The 21,025-nt window shown below is 41.0% G+C and overlaps 1 protein-coding gene across 26 annotated transcripts in view; it reads right to left on the reverse strand.

The window, feature by feature from the left end:
• ANK3 (ankyrin 3) overlaps positions 1 to 21,025 on the reverse strand; it is a 281,101-nt gene that overhangs the window by 20,289 nt on the left and 239,787 nt on the right. For 14 of the 26 annotated variants that reach the window (XM_064717331.1, XM_064717334.1, XM_064717333.1 and 11 more), the window contains 9 exons: positions 20,349 to 20,474; positions 19,404 to 19,526; positions 18,877 to 18,903; positions 17,088 to 17,169; positions 6,116 to 13,801; positions 5,401 to 5,475; positions 4,823 to 4,954; positions 3,662 to 3,805; positions 137 to 806 (listed from right to left, as the gene is read on the reverse strand). In XM_064717331.1, the coding sequence (XP_064573401.1) occupies positions 137 to 806; positions 3,662 to 3,805; positions 4,823 to 4,954; positions 5,401 to 5,475; positions 6,116 to 13,801; positions 17,088 to 17,169; positions 18,877 to 18,903; positions 19,404 to 19,526; positions 20,349 to 20,474 (9,065 nt within the window). The remainder of the gene's footprint in view (positions 1 to 136; positions 807 to 3,661; positions 3,806 to 4,822; positions 4,955 to 5,400; positions 5,476 to 6,115; positions 13,802 to 17,087; positions 17,170 to 18,876; positions 18,904 to 19,403; positions 19,527 to 20,348; positions 20,475 to 21,025) is intronic. The other 12 variants (XM_064717342.1, XM_064717352.1, XM_064717349.1 and 9 more) reach the window with 9 other exon arrangements.

Here is a 21,025-nt window from a genome sequence, read left to right on the forward strand (position 1 = left end):
GGCCAAATCAAGTTTTTCTATTAAATGCATATATATAGAAGCCTACAGAGGTGCTGTCAGAGAGCAGCAGCCCGTGCAGTGCTGCTGGTGGCAGGGGGGCAGCTGCTGGGGGCACGCTGCAGCTCGGGGGGCTCACCTCTCGTCCAGGCGATCCAGCAGGCTGCCGCCTATCCTGCGCCCCGACGTCGGCGCCTCGGAGACGCTGGAGGAGTCAGGCTGCCAACCTGTAATTGAAGACATTTCGCGTTCTGCTTGTTGAACACCTTTAAGAATTGACCATACTCTTTCTTCCGTCATCTCCTCAGACTCAGCTCCTTCTTCCAGATGAATGTCCTCAAACAGAGACTTAAACTTTTCTGCCGTCATCTCCTCATCAGTACCAGACTTTTCTCTCTCGGGCTGTTCAGTCCTCACTCCTCTTTTACTAGTCTCTTCACTCTGCCTTTGTTTAGCATCTTTGGATATCCCATAACTACCGAGATACCGCGGAAAATCTTTAAGGTCCACTTCCTCCAACTGGCTCTCGCCTAGGGAAATATCTTTAGGTGTTCCTTCTCTAGGCACTGAGAAATCAACTCTGCTGTCATCCAGTGACGTGTCCTCTTCAGTCACCACTGGCGGGGCTGCTGCTGTACCATCTACGTGTCCCTGGGAGGTCACTACCACGTCACTCAGCCTACTGGGAGTTCTAAGGGGTGACTCTAGGCTAGAGGTGTCGCTAAGGAAATCGTCCTGGTGCAAAGGGGTGGGCGGCACGAAGCGCAACCCAGTGGGAGTTTCCAGTTCCACTTGGATGGAGGGATAACCTAAGGAAGACAGCACATTTGGACTGACTGGGATGAAACGTGGAGCAACAAATAAGCAAATGCCAAATGATTCATGGGTTACATAAAGTATGAAACACACAAGGAGGTGCAGGTGTATAAGAACCAATGCAGTTCTGATAGGTTTTTGTTACTTTGTCCCAAAGAGATGGAACAAAGAATGAGTACTGCCAGAGAATATTACAGTGAAGCCAGTACTTCTGACTATTTTTTTAATAATCTATAAAGTTTTAAGCAATTGCTTGTGCAGCCATTTTAAACATTTTCAAGCTATAGCAGATTGTCTTATGGGCATGCAACAAATCAAATGTGGACAAGGGTGGTTGTCCCTTTACACACAAGACAATCTCTTGCAGTCATATTTTGTAAATTTTTATTGCCAAGATTTTATTTATTTATTTTAATTTGGTAGTTTAATGAACAGATTTTAAAGACAGCAGTAGATCATAACACAGGACAGCCACTTTTTTGTCAGTAGGTATTCTTTCTAAAACAGGTCCACATTTTTAATATGCTTTTATATAAAAATACACAATACCAGAAATACAGTGTTACTAGCATATACCTCCAATTTAATCACAGAGTTAGAAGAATGGACTAGTTGAGGAATGAAGAACAGAAATGGATCCTAATGAGGATACTAAAAGATAGTAGATCTAAACACACAGCAGGATAAAAAAGCTAAAGTAAGGAAGTTAACAAAGGGATAAAAGAATAAACAAGGGAGAGCTATATGAATATTTCAGGTACAGTGAAGTTATTCGGGTGAGAGGACTGTGGTGAGTAAGGAGATCTTGGTGATCTTGAAGATTGAGGTGATCTTGGTGACATTGGTACAATCAGATACACTGATCAAATAAAGAGAAAAGAAAAATTGATGAAAACATTAAAAAAAAAACCACACACAAAAGGATTAAACTGAATATACACATAAAAAAATGGCAACAAAACCTTAAGTTCGCATTCTGGCAAATGAGGTTGGGCAACCTAGGAAAGGAAAAAACACATGCTGTGGGGTTAACGGGCCATTGTGCTGCCTGCAAGGGGAGGTGCATCAACAGGGACTGGGGCTTTGTTTCCTGAACCAGCCGAGAGAAAGGCAAAGGAGGTCTGGTCCTGGTGAGGAAAGGAAGCTTGAGGAAGGTTCAGAGAAGAGGAGAGACACAAAGCAGCTGCAGAGAAGCGCTTTTTTCATAAAAACATTGATGCTCCTATTAAAAGGCTCAAGCAACATTTCAAGAGAAACTTTCTTAAAATGTCAACAGAAAACTATTTCTGTAGTGCAATGATTCAATGACCAGCAATGCTGCTCAATAATGGAGGTACACTGAGCTCATATGCTCTGAAGAAAAAAAAATCTTACTGAAATACAGAGAAAGCCAAAACATAATTGAACAAATTACAAAAACCAAAAGAAATGCTACTTACAAAAAAAAATATCTTATTTAAGGAGCTATTTATAATACAAGCAAATAAAATCACAGTAATAATCCAGTGCCTGTTACCTAACATTTGAAACAAGAAAAAGTCAACATTTAGCATCTTCAATATACTGATAAACAAAAAGCACTTCCATGGAAATTTTGTTTTACAAGAAGAATTTCATTTTTGCTTTTAATTTGACACAAATTTAACCTGCACAGTTCTGCTATCATTCGATACAGCTTTCATGAGGAAATCATTACACAACTTTACCCATTAGCAAGCTGAAAAATATATTCAGTCATGCACTAAAAACCCAGTTTGTTATTTTTCTACTGCCATTGGAGAAATGGTCCAAGTGAAAATCATAAAGCAATCGATGTTCACAGGTCTCAGAAGGCTTGGTAGTAAATTGCACATTAATTTGTTCCATGCAAATACTATGCACTTTCCCCCCCTTCTTCTTCCTTTTTTGTTCTCCTTTAAGAACTTTTACTACTATATATCCAGACAAGAAGCCAAATAATACACATATTTCCAGGTAAATTCTCAAGCATTAAATACCAAGTACGTAAAAAATAGACATGGGCAAGCCTCAAAGGCCAAGTGTTGCAGGAGAAAAGCTTGGTCTTGTCAAGTGACCCTGAGGCTGGTGGGAACCAGTGTTCACTCAGGCACACATCTCTGGGACTCTGCATTAGTGTTTGAGATATTAACGTGCAAGCTGCATATCCCCAAAAATGACCTGGATGCAGGACTTGAAGGTGCACTAAGGAAGTTTGCTGATGATAGGAAATTGGACACAATTTCCCCAGTTTCCACAGCAGCTGGGCACACCTCCAAGGCAGGGAGGGTTGGGCAGTCACCAGCCATACAAGTTTAACAAAAACCAGTGCTGGGTCCTGCACCTGGCATGGGCCAGCCCTGGCTGTGTGTACAGGCTGGGCAATGAGGAGCTGGAGAGCAGCCCCGTGGAAAGGGACCTGGGGGCCCTGGTCAGTGGGAAGTTGACCATGAGCCAGCAGGAATCTGTGTCAGAGGAGGTTTAGGCTGGATGTTGGGAAGAGGATTTTCACCCAGAGGGTGGCCAGGCACTGGAACAGAGGAGTGGTCACAGCACCAAGCCTGCCAGAGTTCAATACGTGTTTGGACAATGCTCTCAGGCACACGGTGTGATTCTTGGGGCTGTCCTGTGCAGGGCCAGGAGCTGGACTCGATGATCTTCAGAGGTCCCTTCCAGCTGAGGATATTCTATGATTCTATTACATCATGCTTCAGGAGAGAAAAACCCCTTTACACATTTTAAATTATTGTTCCTGTAGAACTTACAATCTTTCTTTAAAGTCTAGTTCACACAACATTACTGCATTATTGGACATGTCACTGAATTAAATATGACTACAGAATTCAATTACCATCAATGGGATCATGAAATACGTTATTTTCATCTGCAAAACTTCTGGTGCCTGAAATATTCCCATAATCAAATATTGGTCCTTCCAACAGGGTCACGATATCTATTCGATTAATTTTTGTCAATACAGAAGTTAAGGCATCAGCTGAAAAAAAAAAAAGCAAAACACATCAGAAAAAGGTTCAGCATTGCAGAACTGTGTGATCATTTTTCTCAATTACATTCAAACTGCATTACTTACAAATTACTGTCATGTCCCAATGCCTTTGGTTCTAGCAAAGCCCAGCATTTGCCTGAGCAGTCATTCAGCTGCCTACTTATTCAACATACACATCTATTATGAGTCTACACTTTCTCCAAGTATAATTACATTACAACACAAAAGGCACAAAGAATAAGGTCAGATAGTTCTTAAAGAACATATTTACTTACTACTGACACAAAATATTCTTTTACTGGAGTGTAAAGGGAGAGTAAAAATCCTTTTACCATTCTGTTTTGAGGCAGAATATGCAGTCATGTAGGTAATAATGCATATAAGGCTATTCATGCAGTACATCATGAAATCTCATTTACAGTAATCCTGTTGTGAGAGCACAGTAATACTGGAAATCACTTCTACAGTGAAAGAGATCAAAGGAGACTCAAATGGTGTGTAGGAGTTGGTGGATCAGAGAAGGGTAACGAACACCATTCACACCTCACAAAAATCAACCCCTCTCTTTCAATTTGAGCAATTCAAGTGAAATGTACAGATGATAAACTCATAATCATCAGCACAGAATCAGCGTCTCCATCACTCCTCATAGGAGGAGTTTAGTCTTTTCCTATGACCTGCAAATTAGTGAGACTACCTAAACTTTCCAGGCAGTCATTTCCATGTTCTACATTCCTTGCTATTGGAAAGTTTTGCCTTTTATTGTCTTTACTGGAGCTCAAGTTCATTACCTGTTCTATCAGTTATGGATGTGGAGAACAGATCATTTCCTTCTGCATATATAGTGAATAAATATGACATATTTCTGACTCCTGGTAAAAATGCACCTGAAACTTCTTTTTTCATTGATGGTTTGTGAAGGACATTCATAATGTTTTCTTCAACTTGGCAACAACTGAAATGGGCTATAACTTATAAACAACAAAAGTAACTACTTGAACTTACTTGTAGCATTTTTCCCATCTCTGGTAACCCATTTTTTTAATAACATGAAGCTTTGAGCAATAAGAGAATTCGGGTTTTCTACTCGGATTTGATTTATTTCATCCACAGAAAAATTCAGTTCTCTTGCCAGTTCTATAAAGACAAAAAAAGCAAGCGAGAAAAGAAAACAAACCCAAAAACACCAAAGAAAGCAAAAATCCCTCAATTGTGTTGTCAAGCTTAAAAAAACTAACTTTCATAAAAACTAACATAGGTCACAGAGACATCAACAAAACTCCCTGACACAAACTTTACAGATAACAATGAACATGGCATTATATCCCCATACTTCCTAAGCCTCTCAGCTCCTTGGGAGAACATCCCGACAGGAAAGCCATTCAGCTATTTTCTCTTTGATTTACCGAAAGATCAAGGAATAATTTCCTATTAGGCATCTTTGCCCAGCAACACATTGCACATTTTGGGAAGCTGTGAATTTGGCAGAGCCTGATGCAGTCTTGCTGCGTCTTTTGGTAAAAGAATACCTAAACACATGCAATAGCAAAGACAGATTTCAATATCAAAGCAGAAAAGCTTACCTGTCCAGCTAAGTCCTAGGTGATCAGCTACAATTGCCATCCTTATATCTGTCCGTTCACATGGACTCTGTGGACCTGTGATTTACAATTTCTCAATTAAAAAGGTTTTGCACAGAAAACCACAATACCGGATAATAGTTTATAATAAATAATAGCTTTAATTGACTAAGTTGACAGTGCTTATATTGTTTACTAGAATGGTTGTGTGACCTAATAACCTACAAAACAAAATTTTTTCACAACTTTTAGATTTTCACCTGTGTAAAGCCAAAATGTAAAACTACATGATGTCGTGTAATGAAACCAAACATGCTGACAATCTATCTGTTAGACTGTAGACAAGTTGTTGAATTACTGGTGAAAACCACCAAGGCCAGATTATTGTCTATTTTCTCTACTTTGACAGAACAAATATACTGTCACAAAAGACATCTTTCAATTTCTGAGTTACATCAATTTCTGAGTTACATGAATGTAGCTTTGGCATGCTTCACTAGCTTTCTACAGTACAGAATTTGTTTGAAGGAAGAAAAAAGAGAATAAGACAGCACATACAGATGACAATGACAGAATGAAAACTACAGTTAAGTCACTCCACAGGCAATCACAACAGTTCATGCACTAGGATCAACAAGTTGAAAGTTTTACAAACTAGGCTTGATCTCCACGAGGTGAGCCATGAGAGCTCCAGAAACCTGACTGCCTTCATTCTCACCAGTCCTCTTACTCCTCCTCCTCTCACTGTCGGCCTTTTCACTCTTTGATTTTATAGATGCTGCCTCTGTTCTCATGTCTCTAGCAGACTTCGGTGTAATGGAAGGCAGGTAAACTTGAGTAGCTTCTGATAAGGATGTGTTCCTTGATGTACTGTCTTCTTCATCATCAGAGACCTCTGACTGCATCTTTTTCTCTTCATCAGAAAGACGATCCACAAGCTTTAATGTCTCACCACTAATTCCCTTAAAATATTCAATAGAATGTTTACATACCTCCCTAAGCTGATTTTTCTTTACTTTAACTGTTGTCATGGTGACGGAGGTAGATCTTACCTTTACTGGTAATTTAGAAGGAAGTTGTTTTGGTTTTTCTTTCTCTACCTGCTCTTGTTTTGGCAGGGCTGGAGTTCTTCTAGCTACATTACTCCTATGTGTGTTTTTTACAGGAATCCTAGACCTTGCTTCTAGACAGGGAGAAGAATTATTTTGTTTTGCTTTGTCGGGCTTACTAGCCTCTTTCGCTTTACTCCCTGTATTGCTTTGGAGATTATTTTGGGAAAAGACTTGTTTTACTGAGCTGGCCTTTACAGGAAGCTTTGATTTTCCTCTAGCTCCTACCAACTCTGTTGACTTTTGCTGCTCTCCGTGTGGCTTTTGCTTATCTCTTACTCTGTGTCCTTGTGTTGTCCCTGTACCTTTTCCTGAAGTGCTTTTCGCTTGATTAGCTTTCTGGAGGGAACATTTCGGTTCCAAATGTTCTTTTAGCACTACATTACAGGGAATATCATCTGTAGGGACAGCAGATGAATCCAAATTGTTGTTGTTATTAAAATTATCTTTTGGAAAATCAGTGTTTTCTGTTTGCCTACAGCTCGTCTGGCTAGAAGCTGAACTCGCAATCACTTCTACAGTTTCATTTTCTAATCCCTCACCACTTGGCATCACAGCTTCTATCTTATCTGTCACTTCTCCAGGGCCATCTTTCTTCAGAGTCATGGTGGAAGCAGAAATTCCCATTTTAATTGGTGTGCGCAATTTGGGATCAACTTTGGAAGCGTTTACTGCTGCCGATGATTTCTCCAGGGAGTTACTACCAAGTGTTTGTTCCATGCAATCTCCACTGGCCTGGATGCCGGGCTTATTTTCAACTGCTGTTGTTTCTACTGGTCTCTCTAGGGTTGTTTCTACAGTGCTGTCCCCTGCCTGTGGCTGTGTGATGGCAGTGACTGTACTTTTATCCCCTTCCCCCTTGTCCCCTGACTTCCCTTCAGAAGTATGCTCACCAATCTGAAAAAATTGGAGTCTTTCTTCAACAAAATCCCTCTTGCTCATGTCAATTGCACCACTGCGAGTCATCTCAAACATCTTCCCCTCATGAAATGGGAAGGGGTTGGGCTCGCTAGTTGGCGTACTCTCATCTGTTGGAGTTCTGGCTGGTGTGGTGTCAGGTGTTGTTGCTTGAGATCTGTCTTCCACTGCCAGACCAAATGGCTTAGCCTCATCCTCCCTCGATTTAGTCTCAAACACTTCATCGTCACCTCGGTTATTCGACCACGGGTCAAAATCTAGACTCTTGGTGGCCACAGTTTTGAAGGGTGTCGCGAATTCTTCGTCTACTTTGTAACTGAAATACGAGTCAGGAAATACAGTCCTGTCAGGGTGTCTGCCTTCCAAAGAGAAAAACTGTGCCCCTGACTTCTTATCGCTCTTATCTCCAGCTTTGTCAGAAGATGGACCTTTGGAAGGTGTCTTGTCTTCTTCAGGGCCTACCTTGCCTTCCTCCTCAATGACTTCAAGCTTACTCTGGCTAAAGCAGCGATCAGTCTGCTTTAGAATGCCTTCTGTAGTCCATACGTCCTTTTTGGTTTCAACTGCCGGACCTGCAAGTTTAGAATCACTCTCAGTTAAACCATCATCTTCATCTTGCAAATCATAACCGTCCAGAGAGTCAATCTCTGTCGCATCGGTATCATGGGAGAATTCTGCAGTGGTTGCTATGGAACACTCTGTGACAGACTGGTCATTGTTACTCCCATTTTGCACTACATCATTCTGGGGTGAATCAACCCCATTGTCAAACTCATTGGGTTTCCCAGAAGTGGGATGTCCTAACTCTTTCTGTTTCTCAATCTTTTCAGGGGCTTTGGGTTTTGAGGTCTCTTTGTGGTCATCTTCCAGCTCTTTCAGTTTGAACGTATACTTTTTAAGCGGAACGGGCTGATAGAGGGATTCATCATCACTGGAGTCACTGACATCTGCTCCCGGTGGCACAGGAGAAGGTGGCTGCACTCTGATGACAGGTTCAGCCAGCTGGCACTTGTCGTGTTCATCTTGCAAGTTCACTTCAGTCATCTCCATCTCACTCTCAGTGGAATAATGAGGCTTCTTTTCTGATTCACCTTGATCTGCATCCAGTGGTGGAGGAGGAGGGAATTCAATATAGGCAACTCTGTTACCTTTGGGTCTTTTGTTAGAGTCCTTATTTATGAGATTAGGTAATGTTTTGTCAATCTGTGGTTCCTCAACCTCTGCCTGTTTCACAGATGTTGTCTTAGCCTCTGCTTCCTCCTCTGACTCCTCAGACACCTCAGGAATAGGGCTGGGCTTGCCTGGGATATAAGCTATTAGTGAGTCAGGTGTTTTAGATGTAAACTCGTAACTCACTTCCTCTGAACTCGGTGTTTCTGGTGTTAAAGGGCTTTTACCAGAGCTGTCTATAAAGGACACTTGTTCTAGCGTGTCATCCTCTGGACTACCTTGTGGAGAAGGAGGCTGTTTCTGCTGCCTAGCTGTGTAAAATGTCCCCCTCGTCTCTTGTACTGTCTTACTTTCCTGACTGACAATTTTTTTAATACTACCTTGTTGCACCTCTTTCTCATATTGCTTTCCTACTTGAACAAAACTGACATAAACAGGTAAAGTCTTAATTTCTTTTACTCCCTCAGTGCTCACTAGCGGTGCAACTTTATTCAAGTAATCACTGGCACCGGGGTCAGCTATGTCACTTGAAGGAAATTCCTTTCCTGGGCTACATTCTAAAGAATCTGGTGATTTGCTAGGGGATAGCTCTGTTTCCTCAGCAGGAGGACTTAGACCTATTGAGCTCTGCTGCTTGGTAACCTTTCTGATTTCTGAATGCTTTACTTTTTCATCTTCCACATAATCAATCTGCCTTTCAACTTTCTCCTGAATCACAGCTGATTGGGATACTTTAGCTGAAAGTTCATAGACACCATCAAGCATGGCTCTCTTCTCCTCAACAATTCTGACTGGGATATGGGACACAGCAATTTCTTCTTTCCTTTTGGATACTTTATCAGCCACTTCACCATTACGTTCCCCCTCCCTGACAACAAATTCTCTGTATAAAACCCTTTTTGAGGGGGATTTTACAGTCAGTTCCTTCACTTCTTCCGAATGGATTCCATTTGAGGCCACTTTGTGCTCTGTCACAGTGATAAATTCACTTTTTTGGTCAGTTTTAGATTCAGCATGATCAACATGGTTTTCTTTTACTGTATCTGGAACCAGCACATGTGAAAGCTTTTCCTTCTGCGTTTTATGGTTAGAAGTTCCAGGACTTTCCCACGTCCTATAGATTTTTTTGTCCCAGTGTCCCTTCGCCGTTGAGTCTGAGCCATACACCAGGTCTTTTGCCCGTGGTTCTGAAATGCATTCTGCCACGCCTTTCCTCATCTCAGTTCTTTGTGTGTCTGAAGCACGAGAGTCTTCCACAGCTTTCCCTTTACCTGGAACAAGGTCTTCCTGTATTTTCACCTCTTTCTGTAAAGCTGTGCTCCCATCAATGACCTCTATTTGCTTTGCGTGCTTCTCTCTTGAATAGGACTGATACACTGGTAACTTACTTTCTTGCAATTTTTTTACTGGAATTTTGGACTGACCATCCAGCTTTTTCTCTTCTTGAGTTACGTCCTTACTTCTGGGACTTATACCTTGCTCAAATTTAAGCCTAATGGAACTGAGCTTTGATTGCTTCAGCTGAAATCCAGTCTCAGGCACTCCAGTCTGCTGAGCGCTTCCTTTGTGTTCCATAGTTCGTTTAGAGTCCTCTGCAGGTTGCACATATATCCTTTTTTCAGGACTGCTGGGCAAACTGGATGCTTTCCTTTCATCCACCTTGGGAAAGCACTTCCCATCGTGTGCATACTGCTTCACCTTACTCCAATCATCCCCAGATGATGGCAATTCAGAGAGCAGAACCTTCTCGGGGCTGCTGCTGGCAGAGCTCTGGCTAGAATGTATTTCCTTGCCATTTTTTTTATGCTGCTTTTTCTCTGGAGACTGTAGCTCATCATTCAACTTCTCTGTTTTATCCCGAAAAAACTGGGATACTTCAGTCAGTTTTTCTTCTGCCTCTTTAACAGTCCTGTCCACCCTGTCTTCATATATCAACTTTTCTCTACCTCTGTCTAATCTGTCCTCAGTAAAGCGCATCCACATTGCATGTTTGTGACTACTAACATCTCCAGTGTAGTGTAACACTGTCACTTTATCATAATGATCCTCCTTAGACATTTTACCTACACCATTTTCAGATACATCTTTATAGATTTTGGAGATAATCTCTTTTTTGGGGGCAGTAGCTACTTTTTCTCTGCATCGTTTATCAGTCCCCTGTAACTCTACACTAAGGGGTAGAGCATGGTCAGTAACTGACTCCTCAGTATCAGAATGAGACACATCTAGCTTTTCTGAAAGAAGCATTTTCTCAGCAAACCTGTAAGACTCCCCTCTTAGTTCTGACAACTCATCATCATGGTATTCTACTGAGTGCTGACTCAAAAGCTTCAGTGTTTTGTAAGAGTCATCAGACATGAGTTGAGCAGAACTAGGGCGACTGTCTTCTTCCTGGGACACGGGAGTGTTAACTCTAGAGGATTCCAGATAAGAAGGAAGTGACTCTTCGGCCGTGAGCTCCTCTTCTTCTTGCTGACCTTGTTCGTCTGAACAAGGAAAAGCATCATGTTTTTCCAACTCTTTTAAGTTAATATCTCCCCGAGGTAAGTCTTTCTGATATACATACATTTCTTTTTCTGGATGCTTTTTTGTTTCTCTAATAATGACTTCAGTAGGTTCAGCCTGATTACCTTGTTCAATATGGACCTCTATTATTCGCTCCAGTTTGGGTTTCATTTTGCTGTCCTTCTCTGCATGTTGTGGTGAAGTTTCAGCAGACTTGCTAACATCGGGCGTTACTGATGATTTATGTTCAAACAGACCTGCCAGTTCTTTGGAAGGGTCACGTCCAGACTGAAAGGCTTTCATTATGTCATGAACAGACATTGTTTCCTCAATTCTTTCAGAGGTGCTTTCTGTGCACGGAGGTTTATGATAAACCATCCTAGTTGTTGTAGTGATATGAGTTTCTTCTTTTACTCGGACACCTTTACCAAGGACGCACTTATGGTCGTCCTCTTCACTGCCACTGGCTTTCATTTGAAAAGCTTTAACCTTCTCTTTAATGGACCCAGAAGGTTTTTGCTCCAGCTCCATAAATGTAGGGGAAGGTTTTGAAGCTGGTAGCTCCTCTGCCTTCTGCTCTGGAATATCTTCCGAAGATGGTTCGTAGCTGCGGATGACGTGAACTACTTCAGTTCTTGTTTCTGTAATGACAGGAGGGATGGGCACATCATGGAAAAGTGGTTTTGGCCCTGTGCTTTCAGCACTTTGTGGGGCAGAAGGTGTCTTTTCGCTCCTCGTTTCAAAGCCACTGTCAGACAAGGGACTTTTATCTTGATCATGTTGAGAAAAGTCATCTGGAGACTCCAAAATAGTGTCTGTTCCAAAAAAGGAGTCTGCAATTTTACATAACTCCTTTTCCGATGTTGAAGGCCTCATGGAGGCTGGAGGCATTTTAAGTTTATGTTCCTGCAAAGCGATGGCTGGTTTTAAAATGCGCTTTTGTCTCTCTTCACCTTCTTTTTTCCCCTCTTCAAACTTGTACTTTATGTTTGTTAATGAACTGCTACCGATATCATTCGCTAAGTAATCAATAACTTTTGACAAGCTATAATCCTTTTCCGACATGGTTTTAGTTTTAATTTGGACCTTCTCTGGAACAGATATAGGAGGGCTTGTCAAAGCTTGCTGTCTCGCTTCATCAATCTCCTCTGTACTGAACTCTACCCAGTCATCCTCAGACAGGTGTCCTTGATCACTTTTGGGTACTTTAGCCGACCCTTTACTTTCTAAACACACATCCTTTTTCAGAATCTCACTAACTTTTACTAAGTCCTCTTTTACTTTCTCAACAATTTTAAAGGGCTCTTCATCATCAATTCTACCCTCTTTTGGTATGTCAGGTTGGAACGGCTTGTCCTCTGCGACATCTGTCTGCAATATCGCAGTCATTCTTATCAGATCCTCTTTCATTTCAGCAACATCTTTCAGTATCTCCTGACTGGAGGATAAGGAAGATGGTGTGGACAGTTTGAGAGCAGAGGGTGCTAAAAACAAGGATGATTTTATTGGAGATGAAGTTCGAGTAAAGGTAGGCTGCGTGCGCGCCTCTGTAGTCAATGTTTTAATAGGTGACAGTAATGCAGCGGCTGATTTTGTAAGCGAAGACGACTCTGGGAGCTTCTTTAATGCTGGTTCAGACAAAACATTGACTACAGAATATACTGGCACTGTTATTGTTGATGAAGTTACTGATGAGGTAGTTGCAGATATTGACCCAAGGGCTGTGTACAAAGCACCTGCAGGAGGAGTTCTCATTGACTGGAAAGCTGATGGTGCTGAAGACACAAATGACCTGAGTGGAGAAAATGACATTGTTGTAGCTGTTGAAAACACTCTCTCAGCCGTGTCAGCAACTGCGTTAGCAGCACAAGTTGCAGAATGTGCAGCTGCAGAGATCTTGTCTTGAAAAACACCTGCAGCTTTGGATCCATTTATTAAGTTGGCAGAGGATGGGTATTTCAGAGGTGACACAGACCCATTGAGCAATGGTACATCTGTGTGCCCAGCTACATGTTTTGCTGGCGACGAGAGAGACGAGGCCATCATGACTTTAGTGGATGAAACAGCATCAACTGCTGACTTAGCAGGTGACACCACTGACTTTAGAGGGGACGATAAAAGTGAGGATGCTGATGTGATGACCGATTTAAGCGGCAAGCTCGAAGAGTACATGTTAATGTTGGATTTGGGGGATGCTGGAGGCGTCATGGTTATGGATGATCTCTCCAAGAGAGATCCTGCTGTAGTCACTGGAGATGTCCGAGAGGGGAATGTGGTAGTGGAGGCCAGCCCTTTGAGACTGGCAGCTTCTGTGACTGCGGGAGCTCTGATGAAAGAGCCTGAAGTGACCTGCATGTTGTAGGGAGGCTGCGAGACCACAGTTTTTATTGGCGAAGAGATTGTCCGAAACGATCTAATCGGAGATGCTACATCACTAACAGATTTAACTGAAGACGTGGTAGAAGCTCCTAACGTGGATTTGATTGGAGAAGTAGAAGAAACAGACCATATTGATTTTAATGGGGAAGCTGTAGGAGTGTTAGAGGAAGAGCTTGATAAGGAAGTGAAGCCTGATTTGGTTTGCCCAGGCACTGTAATTGGAGCTGTTGTCCATGACTGATATGGCCGTGTTGAAAAGAATGGCTTGTATGAGTAAGTAGCAGGTAGGGATCTTGTTGCTCCTGCACTCCGTTCAACTGTTTCTTAAATTGTTAAATTAAAATCAAACATAAAAATCAACAAAAATGGTTGAAAAACAGAGAGACCAGAGAAGAAAATTGGTCAGTAAACGTTGTAATATTACAAAAAGCAAGTACAATTGTTTGCATGAGTTGGGATGGAAGAGGCAAAAGAAGATTTAAAAAAGGAAAGAAAAAAATGAGGAACGAGCCATATACTGATAACTGGTCTGAACCAAAAAGCAACATGAAATGGAAGACGGAAAGCACATAGCAACCAAATCTGCAAACAATGGAGAACAGAAAACACACAAAAGGAATCCATAAGGTAAAAATGAAGCCACATCAAAATTTCTTCTCTTACTTCCTATTGACTTTCTGATGTGCTACTTCTGAAATACTCATATCAGCTTTATTTTGCCTGTTTAGGTATGTCTCTGCTTTGTGCAACTATTAGAATTATCCATTTAATAATTTCTATTGTTGTTCTGTTCAGATTTGATCCTATACAAAAATATAAACTTGCGTAAAATGACATTATGTAGCTAAAATATTTTTTTAAACCGCTTCAGAACTATTTCATGCAGAAACCAAAATTCCTTTAAGTGACAGGCAATTGATGTGCAAACTGTGAAGCAACTGGAATAAATTCAAATCTATATCTTCCATGCACAATTCGGATATGCTTCACACTCACAAAGCCAATAAGAGCAAGAGCTTTTCTGAGTCAATATTTAAAAAAAAAAAAAAGAAAAAAGAAAGAAAGGAACATATGCATTTGTTTCTCATGCAATATTCCTTTTGTCTGGTAAAAACGAAAGTAAAACTTCTCATGAAATGATTTTAAGAAGCATATGTTGTAAATGAAATGTGGCAAGTATGATGTATGATAGTTGTGAGCAGGCAAAGCAACTGAATCAGTTTTTATTCATGCACAAATGTCATGTCAGAACGAGCACACAGATTAATCCATTTCATATGGTGTATTAAGCACAAATACGTAAACCTTACAAAATTTCACAAGAGGTCATTAAAGAAGAGTACACTTTTTCTACAAGATGTAGTGTCTTGGTACCTTTTGAGGAGATTTCTTGTATCAGCTCAAAGACAGACCTGTTCAACTTTACAGTTCTCAAAAGGTAACATTAGAAAAGCAGTCAAAGGAAAATAGATTATGAAATAAATTCCTAGCAAGGACAAACCTGTTAAATGTTATCATCCCCCAGAACTCTCAGCTTATTCATAGGCATTTGAACAGAATCATCATCAACCACATTTTGCATCACAGGAGGCACTCATGTCAGAAAGTATTTCTGGGAATTGCATTACACAAACATATCCTCTGATACAGCAATAACATTCAGAGAGTTGACACTGAAAGCAACTTTGAGGAATTTTTGTTTTCCTTTAAAGTTGGAATTAGAAATGGAGCTAAAATATGCAAAGAACTTATTCAACATACCTTTCTCTAAAGTTACACTAATAATTTGTCAAACCTGCTTGATCTGTCTTATAGACAGGCAGTAATTCACAGTGAAAGAAGCTCAACAAGGCTAACACTGAACTGTTGCAGCACACACACTCCTACAGAATAGTGAATATTCAGTGCACCACAGGTCCCTATCCTGCAAGGAGAGATGTGCTGGTCCTATAGAAGCTAATCAAAGCCCAGAAGTCAGTGTGGATGGCTGGTGATACTTCATAAAAACATTTATGTTGAAGAGAGCTTGAGTACTAGCCCTGACTGGCACAGACTGAATCAAGAAATGCCCACTTTTCGTACTACAATATTTTTAAGTGGAAATACACTTCTCTCTCCCCACCCAAACAAAAACCCCAAAATGTACTTAATCAAATCAACTATTATGAAGCTATTATAAATACTATTATATATTATGAAGATTTACTTAGCAGTAGCTGCTAACATTCACCAGAAGTTCATAGAGTCTTGAGTTCAAGAAATAAGCTCCAAAATGATTCTGAAAAGAACTAATAACTTGTTCAGCAGTTAGTGTTAGGACGTGTCTTCCCTGGAACCCCACTGCACCATCACGAGCTGGTCTGTCACAACTGACTAGAGAGGCAAGCATACCCACAGGCTGCCCTTCTCACTTCTTTTTGCCTGTCAAATCACAGATTCAGAGACATTTAAGATGCTGCTTCTGTGCTCCTCTTTGCAGTTGAAGAGCTAAAACAATCTGCCAATTTTTTGCGAATGAGACTTAATGGACCTTTGGTGAATAAATAAGACATTTTTTCCCTCCCAGCGAGGGGGGAAAAATTTATTGCGAACGATATACATAGTCATCAAGCCTCTTTCCAGCAATTTCATTTTCCCCCTCTCTCAGTTCCAATCAAGCCTGTGACAATACCTTAACAGTCCATCAAGATGTCTCAGCAGATCTGATAGCTTCTTCAGATGTTATATGCTTGGAGTCTTCTTCCCGGCCTGAGAAGTGCAACATATTCTGGAGCACATCTGATCCAAAGAAGCCACAGATCTTATAGGATAATTAAGCAGCAGCCATCCAGTGGGAACTCCCAAGACCCGATGAAGTTTGTCTACGGATTTTATGGAATTATATCAAAGGGTCTGTTGCAGGGTAGCAACTGAGAAGTCAAAAGTGGGGGGAAAAAAAGGCAAGAAAAAGCCTGGAAATGGGAAACAATAGCAGTTGACCTTAGAGAGGAAAAGTGAGGAAGAAAAGCTAAGCCAAATACATTATTGTATTTAACTGGGGAGGAAAAGAATGCCACAGGTCTGGTCAAGGGGAACACATGTTTAGGAAGAAGCAATGTGTGGTGCCAGGGAATAAAAAGCATCTGCAGGGAACAGAGGAAAAAGGGAAGGGGAGGAGAAAGAAGAGGGAAAATATAAAATATGAGAGACTCTATTTTGGCTAAACATCTAAACATTTAAGCGCTTATCTGAGTGGCTTTCTGAATCTTTGTGTAACATCCTGTTCTACAGCACCTTTCTCTAATGCTTCAAAGGGGAGATGAAGAGACTCTTTTTGAAAGCAATTTGCAATCCTCCTACTCTGGAACTACATTGAACTTTTTAAAAACTATTATATTTTTACTTAACTAACACACTTAATTTGCCAGTCAGGATTCTTCAAGCTCTCACAACACAAGAGTTCACAGACCATCCAAGAGTTTTGTTTTAGACAGCTTTTTTTTTTCCCTTTCTCCTTCTTTTTAAATTTTTTCCCCAGAATGACACCAAATACAACGTTTATAGAAAAAATGTCTCTTCTTATGAACAATCACATCTACATGGTTTAGTACTTTGGTAAGAGCAACTCACTCATTCCAGGCTCAGTCAGATAGCTGTAGCGCTTACGTAAAGCAAGGGAGACGAAGTTCTGGCGCCGGTCAGCCTTCTCCGTCTGCAACAAAACACAGCAGCATTTAGGGCTGGGGAACCACTGCCTCCATCTGAACAGAGCAGTCCTCACACCTCAGCAGGATGGGCCGCTTTTCGTGGCGCACAACCCCGCGGGGGAGAATGGGTGCTTCCATTCAGCTTCAGGATGGCATGCTGAAGCCGAATTTGGGCGAGCAGGCAGGGAGGGGGCAGAGGCAGCCTCTGCTCCCGGGTGCCGTGAGATGAGTGCCAGGCAGGGAGCACAGAAACCTGCTGCGAGTGACCACCCTTCTGCAGCAAGCAGGGAGGGACTGCAACCCTACAGTGAGCCCTCAGGTTCATTCCTCCGCTCGTCAGGTAGAAGAGCTGAGACAGCAGAAGCAGCTCATTATCCTGCCTTAAAGCATCTCCGTACTGTCTTATTGCATTCTCACTTAATAAACTGCTTCACACTACTAGAAATGGTGTGATTTTGTTCATTCTCTGTAAAATAAACCACCTTTGGCTAGAAACAGGAGGTGAACACAAAAGACTACAGGTACAGACAAAACATTCATAAGAGTGAGTGACCGATTGAGTATTGCCCCCAGATTAGCTTGTCCCGAAAGCACACACACCACGATGTACAACTGGCTTTAAAGTGAATACATTAAGGACAAAAAAAGGCATGGGAGGGGATTTTTTAATATGCACAAAATGCAAAGATGTGGATTAGAAAGCAGACTCCTCTTGTTAACTAATAAATTGCCTCATAAGTTGCTGAGTTCAGCAGGATAGCTGCTAGCGTGTTGTCCTTAATATCAATAGTCCTTCAGAGATAAACTCACTTGACTATATGGCTAAAAATACAGTTTGTTTAGAAAGAGAACTATTATTATAGCTATATAATAGCTCATTGGCAACAAATTCTATGGAAGTAAAGTGATGTTTTTGCTATTATTATTTTTTAACATGTAAGGAATGCTTTGGGTTGCATTGTTTGGGGGTTTTTTTAGCTACTCTAACCAGCAGGTGACAACTTCTATTTATTTGCCACCAGGAACAGAAAGAAATATTGCTGCTAGGCAAATTGGAAACATCTATGTAGTTTCCTTTACAAGATGATCTCATCTCTACCTACCTCTAATGAGTAAACCCACTCAGTTTTCTGACAATCTAATGTTGCAGTTTCCATGAAACAGTGGGGTTTTAAGCTGCAAATATCTGAGGTTTTGAAAATAGATTTGAACACAATATTTAGAAATTACTCTTGGCTGGTTTGCTTTTTTTGAAAGAATCCAGTTTATTTACAGAGGTAAGATATTAAAGGCCACTACTGTGGCCTCAGCAGTACCTTCTTCCTTCTCAGAAATACAATTTACCATAGCAGTGTCAGTATTACTCCAAGAGGTAAAATATTATCCACTAAACTCCTCCTGAGTTTTTGCCAAAATTTGACTACTTCTGATAGTCATAAATATATCCTTTTTCAAAAGAAAATTAGTTAAATTTTAGACTGCTTTTATTCAGTGCTTGGTTTAATTTCATCATTTATAATCATGGGGTTTCCCATATTTGAGCAGCTCTACTGTTTTACAGCAGCCTATCAGAAGCTGAGGATGTGGTTATTTTTCTGTAGGTATCATCTCAACACCACCATTAAAAATAGTTGTTTGTTTTTTTCTATAACATACTACTTTTCTTCACTAAATCTGAAGGAAATAAAAACAGAAGACAGTGTGTATATTACCTCATCATCTTGATCTGACTCTGTTTCCTTTTGGTCCCAAGATGCATTGCAGAGACAAGGAATATTATAATGGACAGCAGGGAAAAGAATATCAGGATATGAAAAGGACCAAATTGGGAGCACAAAATGCAAGCTGATTTATAAGGCAAAGCAAATCCAAAATGCCAACACAAAAGAAAAGGAAAAAAAAAATCTTACATCCAATGCAAATAAACACGTGACATTACTGAAAGCATAAACCTATGACTTGCAGGCTGAAGCATGAGCTGTAAACAGAACTGTAAAAATTATAGGAACTTGACACCACAGTAACAAGAGACTTTAAAAGCGTTCTACATACAAGAAACCAATAAAACATACATTTTCAAAGCCTTTGTCATATTCCAAAGCATTCCCATTACTGACAGTTCACAAGGTTTCTTTATGACTAGCAGGAAATAAAAAAAAAAAAAAAAGACAAAAACCAAAGGAACAAAAACAAATCCAACCCAACCCTAAGAAAAATGTTTACTTTTCCAAACAAATACCTTTTTGTGTGCTGGCAGAGTGATATTCAAGTTGCAAACAGCTGTTTGTGGCAGTCCTTTTGTAGTCTTTGGTTCTTTCAAAAATGATAATCGACCACAGGGCTCCTGGCTGGTGTCTCTTACCTGGAAAAGAAATTTTGCTTCAGCATAGTAATATGTAGTAATTGAGGCATTAGTAAGATGTAGTAATAATAATACAGTAGTAATAGTAATATGTAGTAATTCAGAGTCCTAGAGGAGGTTTCTGGAACAGTTCTCAGAATTTCTTTCTACAAGGAGCTTTCTAGTGTGTAAAAACTAATAATAACAGGCTGGAGCTCAGCCCGAGGTGCTGAAGGAGAAAATGTGTTACTGTGAAAGAGTTTTAGGTCAGCCTGAAGCTCCCTGATGGCAAATCCATGCAAGACAAGGTGCCGAGTGAGTGCAACCTGCGAGTTTCACACCGGGATGTTACCGACAGGCACTGTCTGCCCACTTCATTTCATTCTGCCATGTTTTGCCCTTGCGTTTACCAAAATGCTTAACAACCTCTCCAGCAGGGCAGCTGTGACAAGGCTGAGGAAAGTGAGCAGCATTCCTGGCCTTTTAGAGATGCACAGTCTGCACACACCTTCTGCAGGCTGCTCTGAAGTACAGGATGTTATTGGATACATCTCCTTTGCTTAATCCCTCAGAAATTGTCACATACTGGTAAATATGTGAGTGCTCCAATTTGAGATATGGTTTTAGTAAAAGGCTGTCAATCCATATAATGGGTATTCTGCTCCCAGATGTGCCAGCAGTTCTGCTGTGGCTTCAAGCAAAGCACCCTCTCCATGTTATTCACATATTAAAGAACTACACTGGCATCCCAGGGGCAAGTTAGTCCTGTAGGACTGAAAAGGGGAAGTGGGACTGTGGGGAGGAAAGCAACAGGATCATTTATTTAGTTTGCTTTTCTTTTACCTTGATAGAGAATGGCAGTCTATTTTCTTTGAAAGCATAAAAATTAAAAACAAGCTGCTGTCCTCCTTTAGTCAAAGGGGCCAGATTTCCATAGCAATCAACATAAATAGGTTTTCCTTCAAGAACCTACCAAAGCAAGAACAAAATGTCAATAAAACCTCTTTTAATAGCAGATTCATATAAACATCATGATTTTCCCCAACATGATTCCTGAGTTTAACACAAATCCCCACCTGGTTACATTCAACAACAAATTAGAATATCACTGTGCACTATGGCAAGGTGTTATGAGTACAGGCAGTTTGGAAAACCACGAGCCACCTGACTGGCTTTTCTAAAGTAACAGTCTGTAATTTTCTTTGAGAAATAATAAGTTAGTGACTGTGATTTGACCACAAGCCAGTCCTACTCATGCCTGTGTGCCTGCAGGGCCAATGAGAAGGAATTCCCTCTGTCTGCAAAGCCCAGCCAGGGCTACGTGACAGCAGCGAGGGCAAACCCCACTGCACACTGCACTGGGACACCCACAAATCCTCCTGCTCCTGCAGTCTCATCCTGTTCTGTTCTTCCTTTGAGAATTCTCATGCCACAGCCTTGCTGTGAACCTTTATTAACAGGGCTGGTGTGGCTTTTGCAGGAGCTGCTGCTGCTTGGAAAACACACTGCCCACCTACAAG

Source organism: Zonotrichia leucophrys, chromosome 6 (genome assembly GCF_028769735.1).
Source record: "Zonotrichia leucophrys gambelii isolate GWCS_2022_RI chromosome 6, RI_Zleu_2.0, whole genome shotgun sequence".
NCBI lineage: Eukaryota > Metazoa > Chordata > Aves > Passeriformes > Passerellidae > Zonotrichia > Zonotrichia leucophrys.